The 10,582-nt window shown below is 60.9% G+C and overlaps 1 protein-coding gene and 1 non-coding gene across 3 annotated transcripts; both read right to left on the bottom strand.

The window, feature by feature from the left end:
* Positions 1 to 9,671, bottom strand: SRF (serum response factor). Of its 2 annotated transcripts, XM_046938517.1 has the most exons (8): positions 9,082 to 9,670; positions 8,614 to 8,880; positions 5,911 to 6,172; positions 5,435 to 5,614; positions 3,938 to 4,057; positions 2,817 to 3,008; positions 2,347 to 2,423; positions 1 to 2,080 (listed from the first exon to the last, which is right to left on the bottom strand). In XM_046938517.1, exons 1-8 carry the CDS (start codon positions 9,544 to 9,546, stop codon positions 1,985 to 1,987), a joined length of 1,659 nt encoding a protein of 552 aa, XP_046794473.1. In that variant the 5' UTR covers positions 9,547 to 9,670; the 3' UTR covers positions 1 to 1,984. The 2 variants fall into 2 exon arrangements, with proteins under 2 accessions (XP_046794473.1, NP_001239070.2); NM_001252141.2 differs by lacking the exon at positions 5,435 to 5,614 and having other exon boundaries at positions 9,082 to 9,671.
* On the bottom strand, positions 5,950 to 6,076 carry MIR6542 (microRNA 6542). Its single transcript, NR_105408.1, has one exon. It is a non-coding gene; the product is annotated as a microRNA 6542 (primary transcript).
* Positions 9,672 to 10,582: the final 911 nt, after the last annotated feature.

Here is a 10,582-nt window from a genome sequence, read left to right as displayed (position 1 = left end):
TCTGTGCACAAAATGATAACATTTATTGAAAGAGTAATTTATTTTTTTTTTTTTTCCATACAAAAGAAAGCTCTGTACATAGTACTGTGATTACTTCCACATCCTTCCAGAAACACAACCCTGGAAACTGGAGGGGAAAAAAAATCCCACACACACTTATGCACACACACACACCCGCACGCATGCACGCACACACACAACCCTCAAACCAGTAAAATGAATTAAAAATGTCACCACACAATAAATGCCATTTCGTCCCTGATACACGAGTGTTCTTACAAGTCTGCACTTAAATAAAAGACACCATTAGCGTTTAACCAGCGGTTGCCTTTGGGGAGGCAGGGAGGAGATGCCCAGCAGCGGCACTGCCATCGCAGCCCCACAGGGCCAGCACGAGCAAAGCAGAGCAAAGCACGGCCCTGATGAGGGGCTCGGGTCACGGTTCACACACACCCCAAGCTCTCCGCACAGGTCATGGAAGGAACCCGTCCACATCTGTGCACTAAAAAACAGCACAAGCTGAGGCTGTGGAGTGGGGAAACTCCAGCCCAGACCCTCGGCTGGGAGTTCAGGAGGTGCCACCTGCACTACGGGCAGGGAGAGCGGAGATCGGCCGCTGCCGGCCCCTCATCCCCCCAGGGAGGGCTGGGGACACCCCAGCAGACAGCACAGTTAAACGCTAACGCGGAGGGAACATGTCCAAGGTTACAATACAAACTCAAAAGCAAGGCCCCTTCCTGCCTCCACACCCACCCACCCCTCTCCCATCCCCCCGGTACAAACCCCATGAAAACTGTACAGGAGCCAAACTTTTATTCCTTAAAGTATTACATAAATACTGAGTTTAACACTTAGAAAAATAAAGTCATTTTCTTTTTTTTTTTTCTCTTTTTTTTTTTCTTTTTTTTTTTTCCCCCCCAAGGCTTCTTTTGTCTTTAACTTAAAAAAAAAAAGTTATAGTAGCTGCTCCTTCCCCTAAGGATGCAGCAGCTCCTTGCTCACTCGCTCTCCCTGCAGGGCCAGTGCCAGGCAGCAGCTCCCACGCAGGACCGAGCACACTCCTCCAGTCCTCCTCCCGTGGCCCTGCTGAGGCTCCTCCTGCCCCGGTGCTCCCAGGAGGAGCATGCTGCCCACCAGCAGCTCAGTGCCCCATGGACTCTTCCCTTTGGCACTGGAGTTGCTTCTCCACCTTGCATCAGAAAATTTAGAAAGCGGTGGCTGGAGCTGCAGCAGAGGGATGCAGGAAAGATCCAGTCACGTCCCCCCTTGGGCGTACGGAGTCCACAAGCAGCACGAGGGCCGAGATGGGAGCGCGGGGCTGGGCTGGCAGCAAAGACACCCCCAGGGCCTCACTGAGCTGCTGGGCACCCACTGAGCGCTGCAGCTGCCGACCCACCAGGCAGCCCAGCAAGGAGGCACTGAGGGCGGAGGCCTTGCTGTAGTGCACGTGAGGAGGCTGGGGCCGCACACCAGGCCCAACCAGAGATGCACATCCAAGTAGGCCGCTTGCTCCCTGCAGAGCCCAGGGAGAGATGCCGCAGCCAGGACCCATCCCCCCCACAAAGGCACATTGCTGAGGCCTGCGCAGCTCTGCAGGACAGCTCCAGGTCCCAGCCCCACACAAACACCCACAGATGGGGTGAGCACCCCGAAGGGTCCAGGGCCTCCAGCTGGGAAGGGCCCCCGGGATTTATGTACAGGATGGAGCACATCCTCCCCTCAAGAGACAAGCTTCTTTGGCTGGCGAGAGACGAGCATCCCAACGACCCCCAGCCCTGCACGGCCCCAGCACAGCTTCTCCCCAGGCGGGTCCTGCAGCCCCTTGCATGCTGTGTGTGTGGGTGGGTGCATGTGTGTGTGCATGTGTGGATGAAGGAAACGTGAAAAGGCAACAATAAATAACTGGTGCAGTCCGTACGAGAGAGTTGCTGCCAGCCCCAGCATGACAAGCCAGGGACGGCACAAGGCCAGCAGCAGAGGCCTCTCAGTCACTCTTGGCGTTGTGCGAGGTGTCCAAGTTGACCACCTGCAGCTCCGTCAGGCTGCTGCCGCTGCTGCTCTGCTGCCCAATGACAGCCATCTAGAGAGAGAAGGGAGGAGCGAGCGCTGAGGGACAGCACTTAAGACTGCTTCCACCAGCAAGCCAGCATCCCTCACCACCTGCCCAAGGAGGGCGAGAGCTCCTCGCCCATGTGTAGGTGGCACAAACAGCTACCCAAGGCCTAAGGACTGGCCCTACTCAAGTGCCCAGGCTCATAAAGGATGTCCAGGCAGAGCGGGGCCAGCATTGCCTCAGAGGAGAAGCAGGGACAGCCCCCACATCTGCGAGCACCGCTCTGCACCTACCTGGTGAAGCTGGACAGCCGAGACTGGGATTTGAACGGTGCCTGATGGGGCTGTCAGGAACACCTGGGGGACGCCACCTGCCACAGAGAGAATGACACAAATGACATAATTTTCCAGATGCTGGGAGCCAGGCATAAGCCTTCAATCCACATCCTGCATGCATGCCTCCATACTGTTTTGGCCCCTCATGCACCTATGTGTCCTTTCCAGTCTTCCTGGCTTCCCCCCGCCTGCTACTGCCTGCCCCATTTCCATGCTCCCCGCACCAGCAACTCTCACCCTCTCCCCCAGCAAATGGCTCAAGGAACCCTTTACACAGGAGAAAAGCTGGTTCTAAACAGCACAGAGCCTTGCTGGCTCTTTTTGGCAGATATGATGGCTTAGAAGAAAACCCTCTGGAATTGATAAGTAGCAAAAAAAAAAAACATGCAAAAAGGAAAGCCCACAGAGAAGCACCAACCCAGACTTACCCTGATCCTGGACCTGGCTGTGGGACACCTGCATTGCTGAGGGTGTCTGCGAGAAAGCATTGAGGACTGCAAGTCCGCCATCCGCAAGGCCAGAGGTGGGCGCGTACATCACCGCGTGCGGGCTGGGGTACATCATGTGGCCACCCACGGTGGTTGGCACAGAGGACGTCATGATGGTCGCTGGGAGGGTCACTGGCAGCAGGACAAACTACACGTGAGCCACACTGCAACAGCCTGCCACACTTGCACACCTGCTCAGCCATCCTCCCTCAGCACCCACACACGCTAGCAGCAGCATGTGGAGGTACGCACATTGTTCTCCCAAGAAACCCAGGGAACAAGCAAGAGAGCTTTGGTCAGTGAGGACTGAGGGCAAGGCAGCTTTACAGCCAAGTAACCCAAGACTGAACTCAAACCATGGTATAGGTTCCCTGATGAAGCTGTTGAAGTGGGTTCAGCCTGCATCCAAGGCACCTGAAATCTCAGGTATGTACAGGTGTCCTCTGTACGTAGAAAGTCTCAAGAACATGCAAACCAATGCCTTGTGCAAGGGGCAATGCTGGATCAATAAGAAACTGCCTGAGAACTAGGAAGGGCCTGGCAACATGTTCCCAGCTCCATGCTGCAGGATAAGGATGAGAGGTGATGACCTCAAGTTCCACCAGGGAAGGTTCAAGTTGGGTCTTAGTAAACATTTCTTCTCCCAAAGAGCAGTGAGGCAGTGGCACAGCTGCCCAGGGAGTGGTGGGGTCACCGTCCCTGGAGGTGTCCCAGAGCTGTGGGGATGTGGCACTGAAGGACGTGGTTGGTGGGCACAGCGGGGATGGGTTGATGGTTGGACTTGGAGACCTTAAGGGTCTCTTCCATCCTTAATGATTCTATGAAACAAAAAGCAACGCACCAAGACAGGCTCTGAAATCTGCTGAGGTACTCTGCACAGCAGCACCTATCTAGAAGCAGCACAGCATGGGAGCTGGTAACAGGGATAAATAAACCTGGCAAACTGTCAGCGTGGTTGGGATAGCTAGACTGAATGATGATGGGCCAGGAGCAGGGATGAGTCAGTATCAATAGTGGTTAGGAAGGAAGAGAAAATGCAGTTATCATAAAGTCCCTATTACCTGTTCCACTGGGAGAGGTCTGAGTAAGGTCAGTGCTGCTGTCACTGGAGGGAGACGTTTGCTGTGGTGCCTGGTGCACCTGGATCGCCTGGACAGGGACTTGCTGAGCCATGGTGCCACCTGGGGAGAGAAGGGAGCCTTCAGTCTGCCAGCCTCCGTCCCTGTCTGGCCACGCACAGCTCCACACGTGGCCCATCACGGTGCTGGCACACAAGGGCCAAGGAGGGGGTCAAGCCGGCCTGCAGGGCTCTGGAGGGAAAAGGAAATGCCACAGCAGCTTCTGTCCAGCATCTAGGTATAGTTCAGGGATGTCAGTGGCCCTCATTACCATTCCTGGCTCCACAAGGACACAACACAGAAGATGTTGGGAGGAGAGGGTGCCAGCGCAGCCCATTGCTCAAGCAGGCCCACAAAGCCAGGTTCACAGCATTAAGCACAAAAGCAAGAGCCCACCTTCCAGCAGGGTCTTTTCACCCTCTGGAGCCCGGCATCATTCTCTGCAGGGCACTCGGGAACAACCACCCCAAAGTCACTGCAGTGCCTTGCACAGGAACAAGAGCACAGCCGCCCCAACACGCAGCCCAGAGCTGCACGGGCACAGCCACACAGCCTCTGGGCCAGCCTGCTCACCACATGGCTCTCAGCATAGCTATGCAGAGACTGAGCAGGAGATGAAGCTCCCCTCAGGCTCACACTGTTCCCTCTGCAGGCAAAACAAGTGATGCCAGACAGAAACCCCAGTTCAGGCATCTCCCCACACACCGCACCAGAAGCCACCAGGTTGGATATCTCCCCACGTAATGCACCAGAAACATACAGAATCATTGATTATTCTCTCAGTTTCTCCAGACCAGAAGGGAAATTTGGTCCCCTTGCAAGGACCCACAGGAGCTGTAAGAGGCCATCAGACTTAGCAGCATGGAAACAAGCAGGCACAACACAAGAATACCCTCTCACCCACAGTGCGGGTACCAGGGAGACGGTACCCCAGCCCTAGTACAGCAGTCAGAGAGCCCTCCACTTGGCACAATACGAGATTCCTGCCAAGCACAATGCCCACACAGCAACACCTCTGCCTCTTTCATCACCAATCTCCTGCACCGTAGCTCAGCGGCCAACTACAGATCTAGGCACGACAGCTGCTCATGAGCCAAACACTAGCACTCAGAACCACATCCACAGGGCATCTTAGCACCATAGTCTCCCTCCTTCCATCGGTCCTCCCAGCTCAGCCTTGGTACACGAGCGACCCATCTCCTACGTGTTCACAAGCTGTGGAGCAAAGCCTGGGTCAGGGGACCGAGAACTGCACCTGCCAGCACGCTGCTCACACCAAGACCTGTCCTCCTGTCTCTCCCAGAGCCACAGCCACGCTGCTCTGCCTCCCCGTGCACTCACCTGTGTGCTGGGGTCAGCTCCCTGAGCAAGGACAGGGCCCCTGCGGGAGCCTCCATTCCCCCCAAGTCTAAAACGAACAGAGCAGAAGCAAGTGCTGACCTGTCAGCGACACGATCTGCCCTCCAGCTCTGGCAGGGAAGTGGAAGACCGTGTGCTGTGCCTGATGTAGCTGTCCAGCTGTACCCGCGACCGCCTGGCCCTGCTGGCTGGAAAGAGCCAGCGAGTGCGGCTGTAAATGAGGGAGAGAAATGGCAGGGGTCCCCAGAGACAGGGAAGCACCTGCCAAAAGGAGGGAGAAAAAAAAAAAAAGGCTTCATCACCACCAGCTCTTTTTGCTCCCTCCAGGCTTCTCAGTGCTGCCCCCTGGGGTACCCCTGCTCAGCTCCCTGCCACCACACCCTTCCCAGCAGCAGGGCCCTAAAGGAACTGTCACCGCTTGAGCAAAGCGCCCCAGCCACGTTCATCCTAAGGCAGCGACCGCTGCCTCCACCTGCTGCCAGGTCTCTCGTTCTCAACACGTTTCGAGTGCAGAGACAGACAGACGGACACAGCGCTCAGCCCTGAGTAGCACTGACCTGACATGAGGGTGAAGCCGGTGGGTATCTGCATGAGGCCCCCGGATGTCACTGCACTGGCTCCAGTAGTCTTCAGCACTGTCCCGTTGGCACTGGTGACGGCACTGGGGCTGATGCTGGCAGACACTGGCGCCAGGTAATTCGTGATGGGGAACGAGGGGCCGCTGCTGACCTGCATGGAGGACGAGGTGGTAGGCGCCGTCTGGATGGTGGACGTTGTCCCGGGCAGGTTGGTGACAGTGAAGGTCGGTTTCAGCACGTCCTGGGGAAGGAGAAAGGGTGACAGCTCAGGCTCTGCGGGCTGTGCCCCCGTGCCGCCAAGGAAGGGTTAAGGCGGGCACACTTGCAGCCCTCCCGCAGCACGGCGGGCCCAGCGCTCCCACGTGCTGCGCCTTGTTCCCGGCTTGTCAGCCTGCCAGCAGCCAGGAATTCACAGCTCCGCGAACAGCTAAAAAAGGGAAGGCAGCCCATTTTAGACAGGGGGGAGCCAATCCTGGGCACTCGGCCCTGCCCCAGGGCCCGTCGAGGGAGGAGAGCAGAGCCCCTCTGCCTTGGCACTGCGGTCCCCCCACGTCCAAATTAGAAGAGGCACGTGATCACGGCGCGGCGCCCAGCGCAGGCACTTTCCATTAGCTCAGCCGCAGCCCCCCGCGACGTGGGAGCCACAGGCACACTCCCACCTGGGCCATGAAGCCCACTTGGCCGTGTGAGCCACAGCAGAGTGGGCTCACTTCCAGCTGGAACAGCCCAGCTCCCTCATCCCCATGCACAGCCCTGCGTGCCCCAGGGCCTGTAACATCACCGCGCTACATCCTCTGGGGCATGGGAAAGGCAGCCCGAGAGATGCACGCAGAGTGCCCCAGGACTCCCTTAGAACATGAGGGCAAAGCATGGCACAATCAGAAAAGCAAAGGGGGTTCCAACTACCCAAACCTAACTCTGCCCTCCCCAGCCTGCCATCTCCAACGTGCCACCCCTAGGTTGCAATGACAGCAAAGAAAACTGGGACAGACCTTGGGGTTGGACACCCACTCCTCCTATCTGCCTGGGATGCTCCTGAGCCCCCTGGACTTGCCCCAGCACCCCACTTAGCCCAGCCTGAGTGGAGAAGCAAAGCCATGAGCCACTCTCAGCAAGGGTACCACTGCACCACAGGTTCAGGATAGCCCTGCAGGTTCTGGCCCTGATGCTACACAGGAGAGATCCCATTCTGCTCTCCAGAACCTGCTCTACGCTCCAGCTGGGGCAAAAAGCCCCATCCTTTCCCCACCCCAAGCTCCCTCTTCCAACCCCAATCTCCCTCCAAACAGGGCACTGGGTCCTTTGGTGAACGGCCCAGATCAGCACACAACAGCTCTGCTGGGAGGCTGGAGCTGTCCCAAAAGCACAGCATCCCCCTGTCCCCGCTGCCATCCCAGCTGCACTCCAGGGCAGGCACTGGGGCTTGGCACAGCAGGAGGACCTCGCAGCTGCTGCTGGCTGCATGGCTCCTCGCACTGCTACTGCAGCCAAACACCAGCAGGTCCTGTCTGTACAGGGAACAACTCTCAGAGCATCAGCAGGGCCGTGCCTGGGGCCTGAGCCTAAGGGCGCCAAACTGGGCTGGCACCAGAGAGAAGCAGGTTCAGACCTCTGCAAAGTGACCACGCCACCAGAGCACGTTTCCTTTGGGGCCACCTGGCAGTGTTTCCAGCGGAAACCTTAAAGGACGCTGTGTGAACAAGCCCTGCACCAGGGACAAGTCAGTGGCACGCGCAGCCCTTCCTGCCCCACGCCTGCTGGGAAGGGCTGGCAGAGCTCCCATCAGGCACCCAGGGGAGTCACGCCAGCCTGGGGCAGCTGGGTTCCCATCACCGGGAAGCCTTCCAGGGCCCAGCCCTGGTTGGGGGGCACCCAGCCCACAGCACCTTATCATCCCATCACACCTCCTCTGGGATCCCTAGCAAGTATTTTCCCCTCAGTGGTATTTATGGGGCTCAGCAGCATACGCACAAGGAGAGCAGAAATCCCTGCCCCAGGTACCCAGCAGCACCACGACCAGAGATGATGCGGGATGCAAACACGCATAAGGATCCCCAGAGCACCAAGCTGGGTCTGTGCTCAGTCTTTGGGGTTACAACAGCAGCACAGGGCTCTCAAGCACCCTCACTGGGTTCTGTTGCACAATGAGCAGACTCCACAGGGCACGGCTGGCATACAGCTAGCTGGAGGAGCAGGATGTCTCCGTTCATCCCACTGGAATGGGTAGAGCGAAGCTCACGGCGCCCAACTGGACCCGGGGAGCTGCAGCACAGCCCCGGCTCTGTGCACATCCCTGAGCATCTGCGTGCCCAACCACTGCAGCCCCTCGAGGAGCTGCATCAGGGCACACCGAGCTGCCCTGCCCTGGGGCTTCCCAGCAGCAGGCCGCCAGGCAGAGAGCAGGAACACTCGGTCCGGCCAAGTGTTTCCATTCCCCATGTCCTCCCTGCCCCCTTCCAAAACAGCACCAAAGCAAGAGACAGCTGCAGCTTATAAGGAATGTGAGGGGCCCTGCCAGGGACTCTGGCGAGGGAAACCAGGCCTTATAAGGCCATGGAGGCAGAATCAAATTTTTATCAATGAGCGCGAGCGCATGGAGACGCCCGGGGAGAGATAACAGCGCCCAGAGGCGGCCGGGGCCGAGCGGCGCAGGAGGGGGCCCGGCCCCCAGCGGGGCCTCACCTTGGTTTCCCCGCTGCTGTCCGACTCGGACACCTGGTAGGTGAGGTCGGTCTCCTCGAAGCCCGTGGCGCTCATGCGCTGGTCGGTGGTGGGGTCGGAGCGCGGCGGTGAGTCAGGGGAGTTGAGGCACGTCTGGATGAGCGCCTTGCCCGTCTCGCTGGTGATCATGGGCTGCAGCTTGCGGGTGGCGAAGGTGTACACATGGCCCGTCTCGCTGGCCACCAGCAGCAGCACCTGGGTGCCCGTCAGCGTCGACAGCTCGTAGGCCTGCGGGGCGGCACGGGGCGTCACGGCCGCGCGGGGACCCCTCCGCGAGGGATGCTGCGGGCGGGCGCTCCCTCCCTCCTCCCCGCGCCCCGCTCCGTTCCCCCCCCGCTCTCCCCCCCCCCCCCCCCCCGGCCCCGCGCTCCCCCGCATCCGCCCCCCGCCCCGCGCTTCCGGGCCGCTCCCGGTGCCCCGGGGCCGCACCTTCTTCATGATGCCGGTCTTCCTCTTGCTGAAGGTGGTGTAGCGCCGCAGCTTGTTGTCGATGAACTCCATCTTGATCTTCACCCGGCCCCGCGTCTTCTTGCCGGGCTTGGCGCCGCTCACCGCCCCGCCGCCCGCTCCGCCGCTCCCGAACGCCGCCGTGGCCGCCGCCGCTCCTCCCGCCGCGGGCACCGCCACCGCCGCCGCCGCGGCCGCCGCCGCCGCCTCGGCCAGGCCGCGCTTGAGGCCGCGCCGCTCTCCGCCCAGCTCCTCCTCCTCCGCCGACTCCGAGTCGCCCTCGCTGCCGCTGTACAGCGCCTCCCGCTCCAGCCGGGCCCCGGGCGGCCCCGCCGCCGCCCCGCCGCCGCCGTTCGCCCCGCGCGGCACCGGCGAGCGGCCCAGCCCCGCGCCGCGGGCCAGCGCGGCGGCGGCGCCGTTCCCGGCCCCGGCCTGGCTCGGCAACATCGCGGCGGGTCGCGTCGGGCCGGGCCGGGTCAGGCCGGCCCCGCCATGGCCCCGCTCCGCGCTCACGGCCCCGCTCCGCCGCCCCCGCCGCGCCGCGCCGCCCCCATATAAAGCGATACAATGTTGCCTTTTATGGAGAAGCCGCTCCTTATATGGGGCGAGCCGGCGCCCCGTCGGGAGGCGCCGCGCTATTGGCCGCCGGCCGCCCGGCGCCGCCGCCCATTGGCCGCCGCCCGGCGGCCGATTTGCATACGTTCCGACCGCTCTCGCGTCACCCGCGGATTGAAACATGCACGGAGCTCTTAAAGGGGCCGCGCGCCGCATGGACGGGGCGGGCTGCGCGGGGCGGGAGGGAGGGGAATGCGCTTCGCATCGGCCCCCCCCGCGCCCGCCTTCCCTGCCCCCGTGCCCAGGAACTGTCCTCGGAGGGACCGCAGCGCGAGGCCGAGCCTCCAACTCCACACTCTGCAGCGCACCTTCCTTCCTCCGCTCAGAGCCATTGAGGCACAGGGAGGCCCTAGGCCACACGAGCACACACACACCAGATCACGCAGAGCACCGAAACGTCACCCCAACGAAGGGCTCTGCAGGACAGGATACGGCCACCTCTGCCTCCCCGGGAGGAGGGATGGCGGCTAGCTGCCTCTGTGCAGCTGGATGCCCATACAGCTGCGGGAGCTCATCCCATCCAGCCCCAGCCCCGCCACGCTGCCCACAGGCCCCATGGCACAGGGGTCTGCGCGCTCACCCCCGGCCCTCGCAGACGCCCGCCCCTCTCTGGGTCCAGCCTCCTCTGGAGCAGCGTGGCAGCCGAAACAAACACCCCCCCTTGGCTTCCCCCCAGCCGTGCTCCTCCAGTGAGCACACATGCCATTTATAGCTCCCACAGGGCGCTGGGGCTCACATGCTTCCCATCACATGCCCTGGCTGCCCTGCCCCAGGGCCCAGCACTGGCCACACCTGGTGCAGGTGGCCCACGAAGGGCTGCCAGGCCTGTCTGCACCCTACGTGGCAGGTGGGTTCCCTACCCAGCATG

Source organism: Gallus gallus, chromosome 3 (assembly GCF_016699485.2).
Source record: "Gallus gallus isolate bGalGal1 chromosome 3, bGalGal1.mat.broiler.GRCg7b, whole genome shotgun sequence".
NCBI classification, from domain to species: Eukaryota; Metazoa; Chordata; class Aves; order Galliformes; family Phasianidae; genus Gallus; species Gallus gallus.
This window is presented reverse-complemented; position numbering and strand designations above follow the sequence as displayed.